This window comes from Microsporum canis, genomic scaffold (assembly GCF_000151145.1).
Source record: "Microsporum canis CBS 113480 supercont1.3 genomic scaffold, whole genome shotgun sequence".
In the NCBI taxonomy this organism is placed as follows: domain Eukaryota; kingdom Fungi; phylum Ascomycota; class Eurotiomycetes; order Onygenales; family Arthrodermataceae; genus Microsporum; species Microsporum canis.
Window position 1 is genome coordinate 1,853,791 of NW_003299167.1, and position 22,165 is coordinate 1,875,955.

The following is a 22,165-nucleotide window of genomic DNA, read 5'->3' on the forward strand; positions in this document are numbered from 1 at the left end:
AAAGGCCAAGCATCGCCAAAAAAGGAACAACTTCAAAAGTTCAACCTCAACTTCATTCTCGTCTTTCTTCCTCTTCTCCAAAGCTCAACCAAAAGCTCTTTTCTCTCTTCTTCTTCGTCTTCTTCGTCTTCTTCTTCCAATCCACTCCTTTTTTCTTCTTATTTACTTATTTATTTATTAACTGGATTCCATCGCCTAATTCTCCTGCTTCGGTGGCTTGTCCTCGGCCAGCTAGCCTTTTTCTCCTCCCACCCGTCGACCAGAAAAAAACATCAACAACAGCCCATCAAGCCATCGCCCCTCCAGCATCCCTCGTCTCGCTCGCGTACAAAAGCAGTGTTCGAATATATTACAAAAAGAGAGAGAGAGACCGTTTAATGTGAAGATACCGTGCTCGTTTTCATTTTCCCTTTTCTTTTCGTCCGGTAACAAAGGAATTGTGAAGAGGAGAAACACGCCTGCAAAAGAATCTCAACCTCCAGAACCTCGCCCCTTGTCCTGAACCTGTTTCATCTTTCGAATCATCTATCGACCCGGACTGGAGTCGGGACGCTCACTCGCGGCATTCTTCGACCCTTTATTTTTTTTCGATCTTGGGAGGCGGTGGACTGACGCCCTCTGCTGTGTCGGCGGACCCCGAAAAAGGGCCATCCATCTTATGCAACTGCTTATCTCGCTTGACGGTCCTCGATACTCGATTCTCGATAATCGACACATCTTCCGTCTGATCATTTCCTTGTCTCCCCTCCCATCTATCGACTTTTATTTTTTTTAATTGAACCCCGTCTGGCCTTGGTAGGAAAGAACTAATATCTCTCGACAAAAACACAAGATATATTCGCCACGTTCTTTTCCACCTTAAGCCGTCGCGGTTTTCTTTTATTTTTTTTTTTTCCCGCCGCCTGAAAAGAAAAAAAAAAGCGATATTAAGAGACGAAACGGCATATCCCCCTTCTTAGAGAGAAGGCATAGAGCGTTTCGGATATTTTGATCCAGCGTCTATATTGGATTTTGATTTATTTTATCCAATTTAACACGGACTGAACTATTATAATCTATAATGGCCCATTCGTCAAGGCCCGAAGGGCATCTCAACCTTAACTATCTTCCCTCGCAACCACGATCCGGCACATCCACAGGCAGCTCATCACCCAGCGATCTACAGCAGGCTGGTCAGACAAAGTCCCCCTTTGGAGGCTCAAATGGCCTAACTGGCTCATCACAATCGATTGGAGTGTCAAGAATGGGGGCAGGTTCCCCTTCTCATGATCTTGGCAACCGTCTCTATCCCAAACGGTTAGTTAAAACTCTCCCCTACAAGTCCAATATCCACCGTTCACCATGTAAATATCTAATATTCATATGTATCCGTAGTGCTCGGGAAATACAAGCTCAAGAAGGAGTAACTCCACATATCTGGGGAGGACCACCCACCAGTGGCAATTCAACACCTCTTCGTGAGAATATTCCCGAATCACCAAACCAAGACGAGTTCCCAGGTCTAGTGCCATCACCTGAAACCATAGCGTACAATCCTGGTCGACGAACTCGCGCAGGAACTGTGCCATCACGCTTCTCTCCCGTCGGACCGCTCAATGGACTCAACGTTCAACCTTCTGTCATCTCCAAAACTTCCAGACCTACCCCATCCACCAGCCCATTCCGCCCACAAAATACAACTGGGGTAGAGTCCTCAATGGTGTCCGCTCCAGGAACGGAGTCGAACACAGTTCTGCTGTCTCGCCTCCGAGCTGGCTCGATGCCACAGCGACCCAATCTCCTAAACAGTACAAGTCCGTTCGGCCCATCTGTCTTCTCGACAAACTGGTCATCTGGACGCGAGCGTGCTACCACACTGGCCAGCATACGATCCTCCGAAGGGCCCTCATCGCCTACCCAATCTTCCTTCTCAAAGGATGGCCTTGCAGACGCTGACGTGAGGACGCTGGATTACTTGGGGTTGGCAGAGACACCGCAGCAGTCTCGTGCTAGCCTCGCTGGGCCATCAGTTGCCATGCTCATGCAGCAACAGCAGCAGCAACAACAACCAGCGTCATCCTTACCGCCTCTTCTCGCCGAACTGGCTATGCTCAATCGGGGTTCAAATCGCTTCCGATCGTATTCTGTCAATGCAAAGGAGAAATATGCTGAAGACGATGAAGAATTTGGCACACATTACACTGGTATCCCCTCTGGTACCATGACCCCATCTGCCGCCGCTACCGCCGCCCAACTCGCCGCCACGCAGGCACAAATCCATCAACACAACCTTGCCGTCCAGGCCTTCGCAAACCATGCATCTTCGAGCCGCCCCAGAGCCCGTACTGCTGGTGTTCTAGATGCTCCTCTTCAACGTTCCTCTATCCGCAATTACCTCGCGAGCCCATCAAGACTTGAGAACAGCATAAGTGCTGCTGATATTCGCATCACAGAAGGTTCCGAGTATGACGGTCTACCTGAGGCGGTTCAGAGAATGCAACTAGGAGGTATAGGGGGGTTAAGATCGCAAGAACCGGTGGACGAAAATAATCTGGAGGGTCCAACTCGAGCATTGTGGATCGGTAGTATTCCTGTCTCGACCACCGTTACCTCATTGGATGCTATCTTTAATGTATACGGTAAAATTGAGTCGACTCGTGTCTTGACCCATAAGAATTGCGGATTCGTCAACTTTGAGCGTGTCGAGAGTGCCACTCAAGCCAAATCTCTACTAAATGGCAAGGAAATATTCCCTGGAGCTGGTCCAGTCCGCATCGGTTACGCTAAAGTCCCAGCTACTCCTGTCTCTGAAACTCCAGGACAACCCGGCAGCCAACACTCCCCTACACCAGATGCCAACACTGGAGCTGCTGGATCTGTGGCTCGAGATGGGACTCGCTCTGCCACACAAGATGGCGATGCTGTTATTTCTTCCGCTATCCCCGATCTTCAAGAAATACAGCCGGAAATGAGCAAGATAGTAATAGAATTTGGCTCTTCCGAAGCCGAATGCCAAAATATTACTCTGAGCATCCAGCGAGCCATCAATTTCACCGCATTCGAAGATGAAATCCGGCCAGTACCTGAACCCAGTCAATCGCGAGCCTTCGATGCCCCTCGTCTCCGCGAAATAAGGAAAAAGATAGATAACGGCGCCTGCAGTGCTCAGGAAATCGAAGAAACCGCCAACGAAATGCTTCCTGAGATCGCCGAGCTGGCCTCTGACTATCTAGGCAACACTGTTGTGCAGAAACTATTTGAGTTCTGCTCTGAACAGGCTAAGGAACAGATGTTGACGCCAATAGCACCCCATCTTGCAGAAATCGGTGTGCATAAGAATGGTACATGGGCTGCACAGAAGATCATTGACGTATCTAAGGTGGCTTCTCAGAAGCAGATGATTGTTGACAGCCTAAGGCCGTATACCGTTCCATTGTTCCTTGACCAATACGGAAACTATGTTTTGCAGTGCTGCTTGCGTTTTGGTCCACCATTCAACGACTTCATATTTGAGACTATGCTTAGCCGCATGTGGGAGATTTCCCAAGGTCGTTTCGGTGCTAGAGCTATGAGGGCATGTTTGGAGAGCCACCACGCGACAAAGGATCAACAAAGAATGCTTGCCTCTGCCATTGCGCTACACAGTGTTCAGCTAGCAACAAACGCTAACGGTGCCCTGCTCCTCACATGGTTCCTTGACACATGTACATTCCCCAACCGCCGTACTGTGCTTGCTCCACGACTCGTGCCTCATCTTGTGGCTCTTTGCACTCACAAGGTCGCTTACCTGACAGTGTTGAAGATTGTGAATCAGAGAAATGAACCAGAGGCTAGAGAAATCATCTTGAAGGCTCTATTTTTCAGCCCTGGAGATGAGACGTTGGAAAATATACTCAAGGACCAGTCGTCTGGTGCAACGTTGATCTTCAAAGTCCTTACCACTCCTTTCTTTGAAGAAGCCATGCGTGCCGATGTAGTCAAGACTGTCGCCAAGGTTCTCACTAAGCTGAAGACCACCCCTAGTCAAGGATATAAACGTCTTATGGACGAAGTTGGCTTGTCATCGCGCACCGCAACAACTCGTGATTCCCACCACGCTCGCGACCATGGAGCTGCTACTGACAGAGAGAAACACCAGCGTCAACCCGGCCAGCAGCGTCAGGAAGGGAATGCATTCCCATCTCAACAACACCAGGCAGACCGTCAATACACGGGCCAGATGGGCGCTCATAACATGAACATGCAGCCATCCCTCAACTCTCCACCAAACATGTCACGGTCAATTTCCTCCGAACAAGCTCTCCCACAATACGATCCCTACGCATTCGGCGCCATGAACAGCCTTGCCGGCCTCCCAATGACAAACCCTGGCCTTGCTCAAGAAATGCCGCTAAATCCACAGCAGTACCAATATCAAGCTTTCCTCGCGGCCCAATCACGCGGTATGCCATCCGCCGGTTTCTTCCCACCTCCCGGAAACGGCATGGGTATGGGCATGAATGGCTTCCCCGTCACCACGGGCACGACTCTAGATAACTTCCGTTCCGTGCAACCAGCCATGGCAGGTCCTGGCGGGGCTCCTTTACCAATGGGTGGCAACTCGATAGTTCAGCCAACTGCGTATGGAAACCAGCAATTTAGCCCCGTCATGGGCGCAGGCCAACTGTATAATTACCCTCAGCAATTCTATCAGCCAACCCCAGGGGCACAGGGTACTCCACCTTCCGGACGACGTGGTCGTGTAAGTTTCTTTTACCTACCTTAAACTTTTCTTGCGATCGTGACTGTCGATCTAACCTTTATCTGCATAGTATTCCTGATTGATTCATGATTATTGCGTGCAATTTTGTTTTATTTTTTCCAGGCTATATTATCCATGATGCAGCTATGTGTGTAAAATTTGGGAATTGTTTACGGACTGTCGTTGTGTCTCAATTCGCATTATTCACCTTCATACTCATGCGAGGAATGATGCTGAATCCCATATCTGAATTATAAACCTTCGAGTGTGGATGGAAACCGACATGGCATGATACATCACCGTCACCGCTAAAGCTGGTACTGTGTTTTTACTCTATCTATGCATGTCATCGTTTCTTATCTATTTCTACCCAGCGCTGGTTCACAGGGTCGATATAGCTAGGAATTCGAATGACGGGCTCATGCTATACGAAACCAGAGATAGTGGTCTGGGAATAGGTTCTTCCCTATCCCTCCCGTCACTCTCCCTCAATCCACAATATTTTCATCACCGTCACCTTTTGTCCCCCCTCTTCCCCCTTTTTTTGGACTCTGTTATCTCCATTTCTGCTTACTGGTTTCAAATTACAAAATGTTCCGTTTCACTTCAGTTTGTAAATTTTCTCGTTCTTTGGACTTTCTTTTATCCATATGCATCTCTGAAATTCTTTTTTGCTCACTGTATCTCTCTGTTTTGTCCACGTTGTCTTTTTTTGCGTTTTCTCTTTAGCCTGCTTGGGCCAAGTCAAGTCCAAGCTTCATGTGTTTAGGTATTTGCCTGTCAAGAGAGGGAAGGGAGCGAATTATATGTATGAGGAAATATGTTTTTTAAGGCCAGGCGAATGTATGTTTTCCTGATGGTAAAGATATAACCTTGTTGTTTTTCCTTTTGAGCTGCAGCATTTTCTAAATTCCAAGTATCAGCGGGTATAAACATAGCTTGTTTCAACATTATTTTTACATCCTGTGCCCCCTTTTGCTCGCTGGCTCCCTTTGGGTCTCGAACTAAAGTAGCCGCGCTGTTCGGGGTTCTTGGGATCCTGCCGGAGCCATATAAAATGAAGGTGGCCTTGAAAAGGCAGCCAATACAACAATTGCATGACGGAAAGCCTGTGATGTTGACGTATTGCCAATATGTAGTTTGGCCCTCCTTTGCAAGTACTCTTCCCTCTCCCATTTTAACCAGTTGACCTGTGACTGCAGTGCCTAATAATTTATAGATCAGTGTCCGCCTCTACAATAACGTTGATATATCTGTTAGAAACAGCCACGCTGCGAGAGGTCACAGCGGCAAATGAGAAGACATGAAAAAGAATAGACCAGGTGAAAGTCTGCCGCGTGTCAACGTATCACTTTCGCTAGCAGATTCCTAACGATTATTACGTAGATCAGGAGCTCAAGCTTTCTCCCATAACTAGCGGAGCTACATATAGAGAGGCGGAGTGAAGCTATGACCGCAAGCGTTAAATATAGTGGCTGTGACCATCGAACTTGATGTTTCGTATACTTGCTATAGAGTTGGCCATTCAATCAAAATATAGAGGCCGTGGGCATCGAACGTAGCACTCCTAGGTATAAAAGCCATATTGGACTAATTAGTTAGCGACCAGAGATTCGACCAACCATGTAATTTACAGCAGATCCACATGCATCGATATTTGATAAATCTATAACCTAGTTACCTCCTGAACGCCTTGCCATGGTAGGTCCACGAACACTCTTTTGCCATCTGAGAACACCTTTCGACTACATGACGACGCAGACACATATCCAATGTCATGAACTCGGGTCCTGATAAGCCGTCAAATGGGTCATCAACGCCTTCCCAGTCGTCAATACTATACCAAGATGCGTCTCAGGATTTATTCATAATAGACATACCAGCATCCATCAGCCTAGCGCAGCACCCACTCAGCGTCATTAGAAATGATACCCTGTCAAAAGTACGACTGATACGCTCCTCAGAAGCCATCAGAGACCCGTATAGCGGGCCATCCCCCGAGCCAAAAACAGCCTCGAGCAGGGAGAAGATTCTAAAGCTCGTACCGGCTGAGGATCATGGGTATCATGCATCGATCCTTGCCTCTGTTGATGGCGGGTTGAAGAAACTTAATGAAACCTACCAGGGCGAATGGTGTTATAGTAGGCGTACAGCACCGCTACGTGAAGAAATACATCCTTCCTTAACGCCTAGGAAACGCTTGAGAGTGGATGAACCGGAGTTGGCACCTAATGCGCCAGGACACGCTAGATTATCAGATGAAGATCAAGTGTACGGCCACCAAGATATGGCTCCCGGGCTCCCACCTATTATACTCTCGCCAGATTTGAACTGCTTCCCGTCTGCCAGAGACATATACAACAGCCTTGTGAAGAATCCGAACTCCTGCCAGGCCGTGATCAGGTTCGATGAAACCACCGGTCTTACACCGACTAGCACGGAGCCTACACCACAGAGACAAAAGCTCTTTCTGGTTCCTCCAGAGTCAACCTTTATATTAACGCACATCCAACCGGATACGCTGTACCTAACCAACCCACTGTCGCTCATCCCATCTGACCAAAAATTCCACTTCATACTGGCCGATCCGCCGTGGCCTAATCGTTCCGTCGGACGGTCGAGGCAATACAATGTATCAACACTATTATTTGACGACTTAGAGCTGCTTTTGAGAAATATTGTGCAGAAATTTCTTGCAATGTCTGGTATAGTAGGGGTCTGGGTTACCAATTCTGGAAAGGCGCGACACGCAGTAAGGAATGCGTTTCGGGCAGCTGGCGTTGCTATAATTGAAGAGTGGATATGGGTCAAAACGACAGTAACTGGGGAGACGGTCACCGCGCTTGATGGGATATGGAGGAAACCTTATGAGGTGCTGATAATTGGGAGGGCCGGTGGACAAGAGCGTGACATCAGGAGGAGGATTATTGCTGGTGTACCGGATGTGCATTCACGGAAACCGGGGATGAGGGAGTTAGTTGGGCAGATATTCTTCAGTGGGAAAGAATACACGGCCTTGGAGGTGTTTGCACGAAGTCTCACGGCGGGCTGGTGGGCAGTTGGGGATGAGGTAATGAGATTTAATTGGGACGGGTGGTGGGCAGAATAGATATCATTGTGTAAAACCGTGCATAGTACGGAAACCGGTCTATTAGTCTGGCCCGCATCTTACATCAATCACATCAATCTAACGCTGGCCCGAGACTAACAAGGCTGAATCTCAAATCACCCTGCCCTGCTTCTTCCTCTGTCTTCAAGAACCGCCTCACTCCCTTATCCAACGCCTTCTCGCTCAACATGTCCTCATCTTCAGCCAGTTCTCCTCGACACAGGGGCCCCTTCCTCCTCCCGTCAAGCTCATATAGCCGACCGTCATCGCCCTTGACAAAACACACGAAGTGCAAATCAACCTTCTCTTCAGCACTAGGAGCACTCGTGTCCCCCTTCTTCGCAGCATCAGCATGCGCGCTCTCTAACGCAGAGCTAGAATATAGCAGGTCCGCTCTCTCCTGGGGAGCTAGCGGGATGGCTTCAGACAATAGCTGGTCTAGATCGGACCCCTTGGCGATCTCCTTCTTTGCTGCGCCATTGCATACTGCATGAAGCAGGCCGATGAGACCACACGCATTGCGGATCGTTTGTTTGAACCATGTCACTGGTTCCTGGGGGCCAGAGGAAGCGTATGGTTGGATATCAGCGTCTTCAGCAACTCGGGTTTTTTCATAGGTCTGGGTGACAGGGAAAACGAGAAGGAGAGCTTGTGAGGGGCGAGGGATGAAGGCCAGGAGCTCAGGGTCAGAGATGCTGAAGACATCCGAAAAGCCAAGGGTGGATGGGAGCCCGAGCTGGTGGATTAGATGTGACATAACATCAGGGTTATTTTCTAATAGTGGTTGCCTGTTAACGACTGTATATGTAAAAGAGGGGGTGGGCTAACCGAGAGGTACAAAGGCCTTTGCATTGTCGGGACAGTCGGGGTTATTTTCCGCCATATTAGCTATAATATTGTGGTATCTTCTTTCGATGAGAGGTCTGTCAAAGGTGGGATCTTGTTGATTCCTTTTGTTGATTGTCGAATGCTGCTTATGCTGTAAAAAGTTTGGTTGGTGGGAGAAACTGCGTCATAGTTGCAAACCATGCAAACAAGAGGCTCAAAAGGAATTAATCCATTCGCATATCACATATCAATCATTTATTCCTTGAATCATGGCTTCATACAGTCGTTTATCTACTCATTTACTCTTCAGGGGCGCAAATACGTTCACCCACAGTTCGCTGGCCTCCCCCAGATAGTAGGTAAGGTCTACATCCGCCATCCCTGCCTCTTCGTCTCCCGCAATAGTCTCCAGCTGGGATATGAGATTCTCTAGTCCAAACGCCTTGCCTGTAGCCTGTGTGCTGCCTGCATCGAGCATGACATTGACCACATGGATGTGGAAATGATAGTATGTTGGCTGATAGTGAACGTACAGTTTGACCTGGTCTCGTTCCATTGACGGATAGACCTTGACCACGCTATCGAGTATGCGTTCTCTCATATGCTTGAGCCATGGCACATGCTTCTTCTTTAGGTCACGAAGGCTCCAGATATCCCTTCGCTGAACGAGTGTCAGTAGTCGCAGTGTCCCCATCGTTTTACGATCCCAGTTCAGGTCTGGGAGTAGCAGAAACCCTTCCTCCTCATCTTGGTGGCGGTAGAGGACATCCTCCTGTTCCTTGCGCCCTTCGATGATGTTATAGACCCAGTTGAGGCGGCCGGCTTCACGCTTACCGGACATGTAAGGACGGACATGTTCCTGGTAAATTGCTGGTGTCTCTGTGACCATGCGCACGGGCTGAACTGAATACTTGGCGACATGCTGGGGCGTGGAGGGATAGATGAGGGTGAGTTTCACGTCCGGCGTGTCGGGCGAGGAGGGCGAGCAAGCGAGGGCCCAGTGGTAGATGTCGTTTGCACTGATGTGGGATATGTGGGTGAGGGAGGCACAAAAGGAGACCAGGGAGGTCTGATCGACTGGGAAGGCGGCGCGTTCGGCGAGCAGAATGGCCGGTTGGTGGTCAATAGAGCCGAGGAGCGAGATACGGCGGTCATTCTGGTCTATACATGGCAGTTAGATCTTAGCTTTTGCCAAAGCAGCACGGGTTGAAGGTGTATACCCCATACCCTGGTTGAGCAACCGGTCAAGAACAAACCGCTGAACTAAGCTGGTGGTGTCTGCTTGGCTCTCCATTTTTAACCTCTGGTTAACACGTTGTTCGGGATATTATTTGCGCTTTATCAGAGTAAACAATTCCAGGCCTGGTTTTGTTTATTCGTTACATAAGCAATATGTTTATAAAATCACATGATCCAGGAACCCAGAGTTTAAGATGGAGAAATGTTTCCTTAGAGCGGGCAAGTAACTAGAACTCCATCTTGTACGGAAGTTCTCTGGTGGGGAGCTACATTATTGGGCGGGGGCCATAGCAACAAGAGCAAGAGATGGACCCAAAGACCGGGTATACGGTTGTGATGGAGCATCCAACACTTTATGCCTGTTGCCCTGGACAAGGCATCCTCAAGGCATTCTCTCTCTCGTTGTCCGTCTTTCTAGGCCTTCTCTCTCTCTCTCTCTTCCTGTTGTTCCCTCTTTTCTCTCTGCACTCTTTTTCTCCCTTTACGCCTTCTTTCCTTGGCCCTATCGACTTCCTCTTTAGGCAATATCATATCTCTCCAAGTTCTATTATTAGGACGGGATGACATAAGCGGATGCGGGTGCTTGGCGAGGCTTGGCGAGGCTTGACCTGGTTTAGCATGCAGCACGTGCTTTCCCGTGACCACCTTACTGGCTCCCAACCTTCTCGCCTTCTTCTTTTCTTCTACTATACGAAAACTTCCCTGTCGATGTTCGGAGATTACAGACAGGGAGAGGACGAAAAAGAGAGAGGGATGGAGGGAGACAGAGAGAGGAAGCAAAAAAGTGGCTTTACGCGGACAAAGGAAAAGGTGGACCAGCCTGCAGCTTTGCCCCCAGGCCAGTCCTCCGTACACGGAATCCTCCGAACCTATGTAGGGGACGAGCAGGGCGTGGAGTCGCACGTTCTGGCAATTGACGAAATGACTCGCGATGCAGAGCTGTGTAAAGGCGCGCTGGGCATGGGTACGGCCTTCTTGGACAACGTGGGAGTGGACCTCGGTCGAGGTCAATCGAGCAGGAAGGCGAGAGCAGATAGAAGAAAAAAAGTAAGAAGCAGCAAGGGCAAGGGAGAGAGGCCAGCCGTGTATAATATAATATAAATATTTAAGAGCTGCCTGCTTCCCCCCACCGTTCTTCTTTGCTTCCTGCTTCCTACTTCCTGCTTCCTTCGTTTTCCTTCAAGTCAAGCAGACAGGCAAGATGAAGTTCTCCATCCTCACCGCTACCGCCCTCGCCTCGACGGCTCTCGCCCAGACCTTCCAGCGTCTGGGTGGCTGTCCCCAGCTTGGATGCATCTTCCCGCCAGACAAGTAGGTCGATCGAAGCGTCGTGTCTAGGTAGACACAATGCATTGGGACGAGCACAAGACTGATATTATGTAGGGCCGAATTTCTGTCTGGACAGTACTTCGACATCCGTCTCGAGGTGCACTCGCCCGTCAATGGATCTGAGGCCCGTGTTGGAGACCCGGATGAGAAGTTCACCTTCACCATCGAGCGCAAGGGACGAGGACACCAGCAGCCCGAGCCTGCCACCAAGTTCTTCAAGACCCAGGAGCCCAAGCTCGAGAAGTGGCAGTTCTCCTGGTACGAGGATCTCTTTGCCAAAGACGCAAAGAAGCCCTCCGTCGTCAATGTCGCCTCCAAGGCCTACCGTCGCGTCAGCCTCGACCGCCCCGGTATGTACGAGGCCGTTCTCACCTATTACAATGGCAAGAAGACCACTGCTACCTGGGAGGTCAAGGAGCTGCGCACCCGCCGTCGTGCTAAGAATGTCATCCTCTTTATCGGCGATGGCATGACCACCAACATGATCACTGCTGCTCGTCTCATGGCTCATCAGTCTATCAACGGCAAGTACCAGACCAAGATGCAGATGGACCAGTTCCCCATCCTCGGCCACCAGATGACCCATTCCATGGACTCCTTCATCACTGACTCCGCCAACTCTGCTACTGCCCTGTATTCCGGCCACAAGTCGACCGTCAACGCATTGAACGTCTACCGTGATTCCTCCAAGTCTCCCTTTGATGACCCCAAGTTCGAGACCATCGCCGAGATCTTCCGCCGTGTCTACCCCGGCGCCGGCGTTGGCATCGTCTCTACCGCTCACTTGTCTGACGCCACACCAGCTGCCCTGACCTCCCACACCAGTGACCGTGGCCAGGCCGCTCACGTCATTGACACCTACTACCACGGCCTTTCCAACTGGACCTGGACTCACTGGGATGGCCCAGATGTTCTCTTTGGTGGTGGTGCCGAGGACTTCTTGCCCAATGATGACAACAAAAAGCAAAATTACTATGAGATGTTCCAGAAGAAGGGATACTCTCTCTCGTGGAACGCAACCGCTCTCGCTCACGCCTCCAACGATGACCGTGCCCTTGGTGTCTTCTCCACCAGCGTCATGGCGAAGTGGCTCGATCGTAACGTATATAAGGACAACCTTAAGAACAAGAAGAACTACCCCGACGGTTCTAGCAAGGACGCCGATGACCAACCCGGTCTCAAGGAGATGACCCTCAAGGCCATCGACATTCTTCACACCCGTAACCGCAACAACCGTGAGAGCCGTGGCAAAGGCTTCTTCCTCATGTCCGAGGCTGCCAGCATCGACAAGCAGATGCACACTATGGACTATGACCGTGCTCTCGGTGAGCTTCTCGAGCTTGACGACACCATTCGTGCCACCATCGCCAAGCTCCGTGCCTTAGGTGAATTGGACGATACTCTCATCGTCGTCACCGCTGACCACGGCCACGGCTTCGATGTCACCGGTTCCGTCGACACCAAGTATCTCGCTGAACAGAAAGGTGACCGCGAGAAGCGTAATGCTATCGGCACCTACTTCAACTCTGGTCTCTCCCAGTACACTGTTCAAAAGCAGGGTTCGCTCCAATACTCTGAGGGCGTCCACTTCCCCGCCCAGTGGGATCCCCGATACACCCTCCATAGCGGCCTCGGCGCCCACCCCGACAAGCGCGAGAACTACCAGGTTCACAAGGATGGCCCTCGTCTCCCAGCCACTGCCGTCCGTGGCTCCAATGACTACTATGTCAACTACAAGGATGCAGTTAGCGGTTTCATCGTCAACGGTACCATTGCTCCTGATGAGGGTCAGGGCGTTCACTCGCTCACTGACGTCCCTGTTTTCGCAATGGGACCATGCCAGGAAGACTTTGGCGGTGTCTACAACTCCGTCGACATCTTCTTCCGCATGGCCCAGTGCCTTGGTCTCAGCAAGACCAGATGGTAAATTTGGCTGGCGATCCTCTTCGCGTCTTTCATTTATAGTATAGTATTTAATGTCCGCAATGGAGAATGTATATATTTAATGCCTCAAGCTAGATATTGAATCAGTAATATCACGGGTTGAATATCGGATTCTACTCTTTACCAACACCTGCTATTTCTACAGGTTGTTTTAGTTCTTAAGAGGTTCAGTTCTAGCTCCATCGTCGTGCATCTACATAACTGTCAGCTCATTCTCACATCCTACATAATAAGGCCATCAACTTACTGCATGTGCAAATGATATCCACTCTTCCATGGATCGAACGTATACGTCCTCGTCCGTAGGAACCTTCTCATGCTCCCAAACCATAATCGTAGAAAACATCCCAACTGTCTCGAGTTGGGATATGGGTTCCTCCTTCTCTTCTGCTTCGTCATCATCATGATCTCCCACCACGAGTTGGACAGGATCTTCACACTGAGGCTGTCTTGTTACTACCACGCCTAGTTGTCGTCAGGAGAGTTATATACGGTGGGATCGCTACAAAGGCATACGCACCATGGTACTTATCTGGAAGAGGAACAGAACGACCACAAAGCTTTCGACCGCGAAAATATACTGTTGATGTCCTCGGTTCTATGGATTGGATGAATATCAGTGGAAAAGGTTACTTGTGATATGGGTATAATCGTTCTGCATTCATACTTTCCTCAGTAGCTGCGTCGAATACTGGATTCCAGTGCCTCGACGAGACTTCTATTGGGCCGTCATGGTGGATTCGACAGGGTAAGATGTTCGCTGACACGGCCACCGGTGTGTGCGAGTTCTTTATCTGCGGTTGAGAGTTTGAAGGCTTTTCTTGTGGTTGTGCGTGTTTATCAGGTTGTTGAGAGTTGGTTGTTGCTGGTCGTAGAGCGAGCATTCTTCCGATAAATAATAGCCTATTGCCTTTGATATGTTTGACTTTGTTTCTTGGATCTGTGTATGTGTACACTCTAACTGGGTATCAAATGGATATCTTCTTGTTCAAGCTGGTTTGAAGTTGAAGTTGAAGATCGTGATAAATTGAATTTGACGCGTCGCGTTTTTTCAACAAATCGGAAACAGAGCGACTAGCAAGCGACCACAAGCATCCACTCAATAACGGCCGTGGATTTTTATTAATAATATAGAAACTGAGAATTCAGAGAGGACGAGAAACTTCAATGGATATTAGAGGATATTAGGCGGTAGCCAGGGATCTATAAAAAGTTGGAAATATTTGAAGCCAACAGCTTTAAGTGTTTAACCAAACTATAGCTAATAGAGACAGGGCACAGGGTATCCAACAGTAAGCATTTACAGTAGACAATCATATCACTTCTTTTTCTTCTTCGGTTTCTTCTTTTTCTTCTCTCCTGACCCATTCGCCGATGGGACCGGCCGTACAGGCCATCTCTTCACATGCTCTCTCTCAAATCCCTCTTTATCCCTACGGAAAAGCATCATTGTTGCCCTGGCATCTTCAACACTTGAGTGTGCACTACCCTGTATCTCCAATCCTAACAGTTCTGAAGCCAACACTTTCAGCTTCGGTGACCCGCCGCCTGCAAACTTTCGGTACGGCGGATATCGGCTGGTATCTCTAATGTCACGTTTCGAATGACTAAGTAGTAACGCATCTAGATCGTTCCGCACAGCATGTCCGATCAAAATACGATTGTCAAGCAATTTTGCTACGTCTCGCTGGACGGTCTCTAGGGATCGCGCCTCGACCATGTGTTTTGGTAGGATGCCGCTTACCGATGAGCGCCAATCGGTGACCATTTCTTTAGGCCGGACATATGAATCATACACTTGATCACCATTGTAGTTCACGATGCTGACGCGAGCTAGCGCCGAGTCTTTGTCGGGGTCTGGTCCCACGCCAACCATCTCGCAATCGATTGCAATGTACTTTCCCACTTCGATGCTGCACATATTCGTTAGCTTTCACTTTCTAGTAATTTACAACTGCAGTGCTTACTCTGGGGATAGTCCTATATTCACTAAATCTTTATCGGAAGCTGTTTGGTTGGAAGATGTTACCGCAGGAACGTCTGCATCAGCAGCTACTGTAACGGTAGACATGGTTTTCCGTCGCTTAGATGTGTGTCCACGGCCCGTGTCTCTACCAGTAGCCGTCAGGCTTTTCAGTGACGATGACAGTTTCCTTCTTTTTACGCCGTCATTGTATGCCAGTGAGCCACCAGCAGATGCCCGTTTTTTCGCAGAAGTATCTTTGCCAGTCGATGTGCTACTGGACTTGAGAGTCTGCTGAAGCTTCCTCCAATTGCTTGAAAGTTCCTTTCGTTCCATTCCAACGCTATCGTATGTGTCCCACAGCCATCCACGGGAGGAATATGTTCAAAATCTCTTGTGGCCTCGTCTTTAAAAATTATTTTGAACGTTGAAAGGTCTTTATCGCAGGTGCAAACGGTGCAAACAAACCAGTGACCTTATAAGATGACTAATGTATTAATAAGTATGTGGAAATAAGGCAGGACAAACTTTATTTACCGTCAAAAAGGCTTGAGTTGATTTGATATCGGAGAAAGATGTATGGATTAACTATCGGAGTCTTGCTATGCAATTTAAATTTATACTCTCAGCTTGGTCAAGTTACCTGCTTTCTTTCCTTCGCTGTCGTTGCTGGAGGAGGCCATATCTGAATAGAGGAGAAACAGGTGGAGGTTATCATTTCTCATATCTAGTTACAAGCAATCTCAACGCCTATACTCCAAATATTATTTACTTTTGGTTACTGCAAAAAAAAAACCCCGATCAACCACCTTAAACGGACGGGACTTTGAAGTCCTTGTAGGTCCATTTTTCCGTAGCTTTCCTCTTTGCCTTTTTACTCTGGGTGATCGGATTGCGCGCCTCTAGTTTACCTTGCAACATTAGGCTTCTATATCGATCACCTAGTAGGTTACCTTCTGGTTTGAGGAGCAAGAGGGAGTCTTTAAGCTCTTCTGGGAGAACTAGCTCCAGCGGTTTGGCGGGTACACTAAATGACAATTTGTTAGCAAGAACTCTGATAAAGAAATGGCTAAAATGTACTCACGGTGTTCTGCCACCGAATGGTCGTTTGCGAAGAGCTGGCTCATCATCCCCTGAGGATTCCTCTGCCTTGGTCATGGCTAACTTCGCCTTCTCCTTCTCTGTAATCTGTTTTGTGATAGCTTTAGCTTGCGCGGCTTGCTGTTCTCGTTTCTTTATATTAGCCTCCGCCTTCGCTTTTCTCTCTGCCTCTTTCCTCCGTAGAATCTTATTCCTCTGTGCCTTAGTTTTCCTCTCGGGCCGCTTCTTCTTTATTGACTCGTTCTCATATTCACTTTCAAATCCTTCCCATGCACTTTCATCATCGGATTTAATCTGACCATCGTCACCCTCCGCCGCTTCAATGCGCGCGATGCGCTCCGCCTCTCTTTTCTGTTCCTCTAACCGTGCTCTCTCAGCTTCAACTTCTTTCTCCCCTTCTTTTGTCAGAAGTTCATCCCATTCCTGGAAAGATGGGTTGTAACTTGTTCCCGCTTTGGGTTTTATAACGGAAGGTATTTTCTTGCCATTTGCTGCGAGTGAAACGGGAGCCTCAGACAAGGTCTTTGGGGCAACGATCGGTTTTTTCTCCTCCAAAAAGGAAAATTTCTTCTCCTTTTCACTATCCACAGCCCATGGGTCATGAGAAATGTCATGTTGCATTGATGATTCGTCAAGTTTTGCTTCTTGTGCCACCTTTTTCAAGCGTAACCATTCCTCTCTAGTTACCCAATCGCTTCGACTTCTCTTTGTCTTGGGCTCTATGATTCCATCTGTAACTCTGGAGTTGGAGGGTCGTTTACGGCTATCGATTGCACTTATAGCTGAACGCTGGGCGAGAATTTCATCCGCGCGTAGGGATTTGAACCTTTTCTGGACCTCTTGCTGGGCTTCTTTATCGCCCGTGGGATCGAGTGTGAACAGTTCCTCAGATGGCTTCTCAGCCAGTACTCCTCTATAGTTTAGTGTTAGAAATTCTGGCGGTCCAATTTTAAAAAGAATATCACATACCCTTTAATCACTTCCTCTCGAACCTGTTCAAGCCCCTCTTGCACTTCCGTCACATCAACATTTTTCCTCCAAGCTTTCTTGCCCTTTCGAGAAGACTGCTTATACTGCTGGGGTGCTCCTACCGAGGTCGACATCCTGCTAGTCACAGTCTTGGAGAATATTGGAAGTTAGTAGTGAGAATTAGTTGATATTATGCTGTGTGCAGTTTTCTTCATGGGGAAAAAATTCTAAGTTTTGGGCATTTGGTTATCGCGCTTGGCGCTAAATAGTTATGCGCTAAATTTCAGACTTCATATTTCTCAAAAAACACCAACCGCCTAGAGCTACTCCTTGAACGCCTTTGATAATTCAAACACGAGTCGCGAGATTATAACACAAACGGCATCGAGGCTGAGGCATCTGTCAATATGCCGGTCGTTAAAGGTGGCGTTTGGTAGGTTGAAGGCCTATTTCTCAGCGCGCGTTGCGAGTTGACCAAAACTGACCATGTAAATCTTGCTCTTAGGACAAATATCGAGGACGAAATCGTTAAAGTTGCGGTCTCCAAGTATGGTCTCAACCAGTGGGCTCGAGTATCTTCCCTCCTTGCGCGCAAAACACCGAAACAATGCAAAGCCAGATGGTCAGAATGGCTAGACCCAGCTATCCGAAAGATAGAATGGTCCAAGGAGGAGGATGAAAAACTGCTTCATTTGGCTAAATTAATGCCAACACAATGGCGAACTATTGCGCCTATTGTTGGACGAACTGCTACACAGTGCTTGGAAAGGTATCAAAAACTGTTAGATGAAGCTGAAGCAAGGGAGTCTGATGAGCTTGGCCTTGGCGGACCTGCAGGCGGCGAAGCTGCTGCTCCCAGTGCGGACGATGTCAGGAGGTTACGGTAAGTTTAAGTCATACAGTTACACTCCGTCTGAACTTTCTCGATAACACCTCGTAGCCCAGGAGAGCTTGACCCCGATCCAGAATCCAAACCTGCGCGGCCTGATACCATCGATCTTGATGAAGATGAAAAGGAAATGCTTAGCGAGGCACGGGCGCGTCTTGCCAACACCCAAGGTAAGAAAGCGAAGCGCAAAGCAAGAGAACGCCAGCTCGAGGAATCTCGTCGACTCGCAGTCTTACAAAAACGAAGAGAGCTCAAAAATGCGGGTATCAACATTAAAGTCGTTACCCGTAAGCCCGGCCAAATGGACTATAATGCGGATATACCGTTTGAAAAGGCACCGGCACCTGGTTTTTACGATACGCTTGATGAGCAAGCGAAAAATGAACGCCAGCGTGCAAACTTTGATCCCCGCAAACTTCAGCTTGCAAGCAAACGGAAGGGGGACCAAGAAGAAGACGAGGACAGGAAACGAAGGAAGAATGAAAAGAATGATCCATCTTCAGCCTTCGCGGCTGCTGCCAAAGCGGGCCAGATGCAACGAATTCGTGAAGCAGAACAAAGTAGCAAACGACGCGCACTAGTTCTTCCAAGCCCACAGGTCGGAGAAACTGAATTGGAAGAAATTGTCAAAATGGGGATGGCCGGACAACGTGCAAGTCAAATGGCGGGCGAAGATGGGAATGATGGAACTCGAGGGCTTGTCGGCAATTATTCTAATATTATTGGGAACACACCCATCCGAACGCCTAGAGCACTACCCGAAGAAGACAGGATCGCGAACGAAATCCGAAATATAAGGGCATTAACAGAAACCCAGTCGTCTCTCCTAGGCGGCGAGAACACCCCTCTTCAGGAAGGCGGCTCGACCGGTTTTGAGGGTATAGCACCTCGACAACACCAGATGGTCACCCCTAACCCTATGGCGACGCCATTCCGACAGGGAATGGGCAATGCTGCCAGCGCCACTCCCATGCGTGGACCTGGCGCGACACCGTTACGAACACCCAGAGATTCTTTAATGATCAACCAAGAAACTGGTGATCCCTATCAGCTCGTAGGCAGTACGCCTAAGGAAATCAAAATGCGCGAAAGTTTCGCAAGAAGAAATCTAAGAGCTCAGTTGTCTAGCTTACCCAAACCTAAAGAAACAGAATGGGAACTAGAGGAAATGCCTTCGGAAAAGCCCGTGCCTGAATCTTCTAATGGAGTCTCGGAAGAGGATGCCTCTGAGCGCGACATGAGAAGCAGGCTCGCAGCAGAAATGGCAGCGGAGATAGAGTTTAAACGACAAACGCGGGTGTATCAAAAAAGCCTACCTCGCCCAATCTTAATCAATGTCGGGGCCCTGATGGAGGACGCTGATAAAAATGATGATCCTGCTCGCCGGCTTGTCTCGCGTGAAATGGCCAGACTTATTGCTAACGATGCTCGAAAGTTTCCCTTACCAGAGTCTAAACTTGAAGGAAAAGTACCGAAGCTAGACATGCTAGACGACGATCTCCTATCGAAAGCAAGAGAAGAGATCATAGCAGAAGCCGGGAAACTGGAAGTGCAGCAATGGAACGATGATTTCAGCTCGTCATGGTCTGCTATCCACGAGTCCACCTCTGCTTTGCCTGGGCTTTCTCTCTACGACGACGAAGAGGACGGTGAAGGCCGGTTCCAACAACGGAAAACCGAAATGGCTCATGCTTTTGACAAGGTTCAAGCCAGCTTGTTGCAAGCTGCTGAACAAGGTAATAAGCTGGAGAAGAAGGTTGCGTTGCACTTCGGAGGATATCAGGCTCGGGCAAAGACGCTACGAAACAAGATAATACAAGCTGATGAAGCTCTTAACAAAGCGACCATTGCCCTGGATTCATTCCGTACCTTGCAAATTGCAGAAGACGCAGCTATTAGCTTGCGGCTTGAAAATATTCGAGATGAGGTGACCTTCGTGACTAGACGAGAACGCGAGGCACAGGAACTATACAGGGCCAGGAAGGACGAACTCGAATCTCTTACTAGTGGGATGAATGGATGGCATTAAAAGGGGGTTGGTTACTTTCAGCTTATCGTCTTCGCCTTTTTGGTGGCTACTTTTTATTTTCTGTATTTTTACTTACCTAGCACTGCAAGGCGTTCCTAATGTAATCTAGGGAATTAAGTAGTGAAATACTTACCTTTCCTTTTTGACTCTTCCTTATTTTTGATAACTTTGCCGTGCGTGCCAATATTTTGGTAGCGCGTGGCTATTAGCCGCAATGTCACTTTAACCAAGAACCTCCAGCGGAGTTTTCTTTTTCGCAACTTCAAAGTCGCATCTCAACAACAGCCATCAATATATCCATAACCACGCGATTTCCATCAAAGATTCAGCTTCTACATCCCTTAGCACCATCTTCCGGCTAACATGGGTGTCCCAGATCGCCCTCAAGACGGCCTCGGAACGCCAGACCCTGCGGATAGAGGTTTCGCCACCTTGAATACCTTGAGGTATGCTATAAAAAATGGAAAATTTCGCACTTCCAGTCTGAATATTACTCTATTTACTACACTTTTGATCATCCAAAACTAACACTTATACTCTTATAGCATCGGTGTGAAGGTGTTTGTCAACAAGGTGAGAAATTATGCAGCCTATTCTGATATCACGTGATATTATTTCTGACCAACTTAACAGGATGGAGAGCAAAGGAAAGCAGAGATTCTTTCAATAAGGCAGAAGAAAGGAGGTCCTACATTCTAGTATGATATTCTATCCTTAGTCTGCTCAGAATATAGGTGATACTAACATTTATGTGTAGTGTTCACTATGTTGACTTCAACAAGCGTCTTGATGGTGGGTTTATCCCTTACTTAATATCGAGGACAGCAGAGCATCAGCTATAGGATTTCGCTAATCGGTATGCATAGAATGGATCCCCGCGTCTAGAATTGACCTTTCCAAAGAAGTTGAGTGGCCACAGCCCGAGAAACCTGAAAAGAAGAAAATATCAGGGGCTGCTGCCGCTGCTGCCGCCACCAAGGCCCAACCAAAAAATCATAAGCGTGGACAGCATGGAAGCAGAGACGTCTCATCAACTCCGGATCTTCTAACCGGCAAGAATCAGAACATTGCAAAGACCCCCAGGCCTTCGAAAGCAGGCGGCAAGGAAAATCAGGAAGATGAAGGCAGTACACCCTTTGAGATATCTATGCTAGGGAGTGAGGCGCCGTCCATGAGTGGCACACCTCGAGTTCGCGATGGAGAATCAGAAGATGTTGAGATGACCGATATCCAATCCGAAGTCGAAGCTAAGGCTGCCCTCAAAGAGGAACAAGATAAGCTTGCTGCCGACACCACTCGGGAAGATGAGATTGAAAAGCTCAGAACTGGCGGAAGCATGACACAAAATCTAACTGAGATCCATCGTGTACGGAACTTAAGTAAGATCCAGATGGGTAAGTTCGAGATCGAGCCGTGGTATTTTTCGCCTTATCCCACGTCCTTTAGTGATGCCGATATGATATACATCGACGAATTCTGCCTCAGCTATTTTGATGATGAGCGTGCATTTCACAGGCATCGAAGCAAATGCTCTCTTCTACACCCACCAGGAAACGAGATATATCGAGATGACTATGTATCTTTTTTCGAAGTTGATGGCAGGCGGCAACGAACATGGTGCAGAAATCTCTGCCTGCTCAGTAAGCTATTTCTAGACCACAAAACGCTATATTACGATGTGGACCCGTTCCTATTCTATTGTATGACTACACGTGATGCAAACGGATGTCATCTAGTCGGATATTTCTCTAAGGAAAAGGAGTCCGCAGAAGGATACAACGTTGCGTGTATCCTAACATTACCTCAATATCAACGTCGTGGGTTTGGTCGACTTCTTATTGCTTTCAGCTATGAACTTAGCAAGCGAGAAGGGAAACTCGGGTCTCCTGAAAAACCTCTTAGTGACTTGGGCTTACTGAGTTACCGGCAATATTGGAGAGAAACACTTGTTGAACTCCTAGTTGAGCCTGGCCGAGATGCAATTAGCGAGAGTGAACTAGCTACTCTGAGTGCCATGACTGAAAAGGATGTCCATGAAACACTGG

At 48.4% G+C, this 22,165-nt stretch overlaps 11 protein-coding genes across 11 annotated transcripts in view; 5 read left to right on the top strand and 6 right to left on the bottom strand.

Moving 5' to 3' along the window:
* Window positions 1-1,060: 1,060 nt before the first annotated feature.
* MCYG_03539 (pumilio domain-containing protein) lies at window positions 1,061-4,876 on the top strand (the record flags this gene model as incomplete). Its single annotated transcript, XM_002847987.1, has 3 exons — window positions 1,061-1,296; window positions 1,375-4,720; window positions 4,844-4,876. The coding sequence occupies 3 exons, from the start codon at window positions 1,061-1,063 to the stop codon at window positions 4,874-4,876; spliced, it is 3,615 nt and encodes a 1,204-aa protein (XP_002848033.1).
* A 624-nt stretch (window positions 4,877-5,500) lies between these two features.
* MCYG_03540 (uncharacterized protein) lies at window positions 5,501-5,896 on the bottom strand (the record flags this gene model as incomplete). The annotated part of the gene is made up of 1 exon (XM_002847988.1): window positions 5,501-5,896. The coding sequence occupies one exon, from the start codon at window positions 5,894-5,896 to the stop codon at window positions 5,501-5,503; it is 396 nt and encodes a 131-aa protein (XP_002848034.1).
* Window positions 5,897-6,497: 601 nt separating this feature from the next.
* On the top strand, window positions 6,498-7,829 carry MCYG_03541 (MT-A70 family protein; the record flags this gene model as incomplete). The annotated part of the gene is made up of 1 exon (XM_002847989.1): window positions 6,498-7,829. The coding sequence occupies one exon, from the start codon at window positions 6,498-6,500 to the stop codon at window positions 7,827-7,829; it is 1,332 nt and encodes a 443-aa protein (XP_002848035.1).
* A 73-nt stretch (window positions 7,830-7,902) lies between these two features.
* Window positions 7,903-8,712, bottom strand: MCYG_03542 (ubiquitin C-terminal hydrolase L3; the record flags this gene model as incomplete). The annotated part of the gene is made up of 2 exons (XM_002847990.1): window positions 7,903-8,627; window positions 8,658-8,712. The coding sequence occupies 2 exons, from the start codon at window positions 8,710-8,712 to the stop codon at window positions 7,903-7,905; spliced, it is 780 nt and encodes a 259-aa protein (XP_002848036.1).
* Window positions 8,713-8,952: 240 nt separating this feature from the next.
* MCYG_03543 (Dcs1p) lies at window positions 8,953-9,951 on the bottom strand (the record flags this gene model as incomplete). The annotated part of the gene is made up of 2 exons (XM_002847991.1): window positions 8,953-9,818; window positions 9,885-9,951. The coding sequence occupies 2 exons, from the start codon at window positions 9,949-9,951 to the stop codon at window positions 8,953-8,955; spliced, it is 933 nt and encodes a 310-aa protein (XP_002848037.1).
* A 1,146-nt stretch (window positions 9,952-11,097) lies between these two features.
* On the top strand, window positions 11,098-13,152 carry MCYG_03544 (alkaline phosphatase 4; the record flags this gene model as incomplete). Its single annotated transcript, XM_002847992.1, has 2 exons — window positions 11,098-11,207; window positions 11,280-13,152. The coding sequence occupies 2 exons, from the start codon at window positions 11,098-11,100 to the stop codon at window positions 13,150-13,152; spliced, it is 1,983 nt and encodes a 660-aa protein (XP_002848038.1).
* A 168-nt stretch (window positions 13,153-13,320) lies between these two features.
* Window positions 13,321-14,053, bottom strand: MCYG_03545 (RNA exonuclease 4; the record flags this gene model as incomplete). The annotated part of the gene is made up of 4 exons (XM_002847993.1): window positions 13,321-13,362; window positions 13,417-13,634; window positions 13,690-13,767; window positions 13,837-14,053. The coding sequence occupies 4 exons, from the start codon at window positions 14,051-14,053 to the stop codon at window positions 13,321-13,323; spliced, it is 555 nt and encodes a 184-aa protein (XP_002848039.1).
* A 434-nt stretch (window positions 14,054-14,487) lies between these two features.
* On the bottom strand, window positions 14,488-15,468 carry MCYG_03546 (RNA exonuclease 4; the record flags this gene model as incomplete). Its single annotated transcript, XM_002847994.1, has 2 exons — window positions 14,488-15,082; window positions 15,137-15,468. 2 exons carry the CDS (start codon window positions 15,466-15,468, stop codon window positions 14,488-14,490), a joined length of 927 nt encoding a protein of 308 aa, XP_002848040.1.
* Window positions 15,469-15,942: 474 nt separating this feature from the next.
* On the bottom strand, window positions 15,943-17,336 carry MCYG_03547 (60S ribosome subunit biogenesis protein NOP53; the record flags this gene model as incomplete). Its single annotated transcript, XM_002847995.1, has 3 exons — window positions 15,943-16,159; window positions 16,217-17,146; window positions 17,203-17,336. 3 exons carry the CDS (start codon window positions 17,334-17,336, stop codon window positions 15,943-15,945), a joined length of 1,281 nt encoding a protein of 426 aa, XP_002848041.1.
* Window positions 17,337-17,609: 273 nt separating this feature from the next.
* Window positions 17,610-20,120, top strand: MCYG_03548 (pre-mRNA splicing factor cef-1; the record flags this gene model as incomplete). Its single annotated transcript, XM_002847996.1, has 3 exons — window positions 17,610-17,635; window positions 17,708-18,085; window positions 18,143-20,120. 3 exons carry the CDS (start codon window positions 17,610-17,612, stop codon window positions 20,118-20,120), a joined length of 2,382 nt encoding a protein of 793 aa, XP_002848042.1.
* A 363-nt stretch (window positions 20,121-20,483) lies between these two features.
* MCYG_03549 (histone acetyltransferase ESA1) overlaps window positions 20,484-22,165 on the top strand; it is a gene marked incomplete at both ends in the record, with an annotated part of 2,007 nt that continues 325 nt past the window's right edge. The window contains 5 exons of the mRNA XM_002847997.1: window positions 20,484-20,566; window positions 20,666-20,693; window positions 20,754-20,818; window positions 20,878-20,912; window positions 20,987-22,149. Of these exons, the coding sequence (XP_002848043.1) occupies window positions 20,484-20,566; window positions 20,666-20,693; window positions 20,754-20,818; window positions 20,878-20,912; window positions 20,987-22,149 (1,374 nt within the window). The remainder of the gene's footprint in view (window positions 20,567-20,665; window positions 20,694-20,753; window positions 20,819-20,877; window positions 20,913-20,986; window positions 22,150-22,165) is intronic.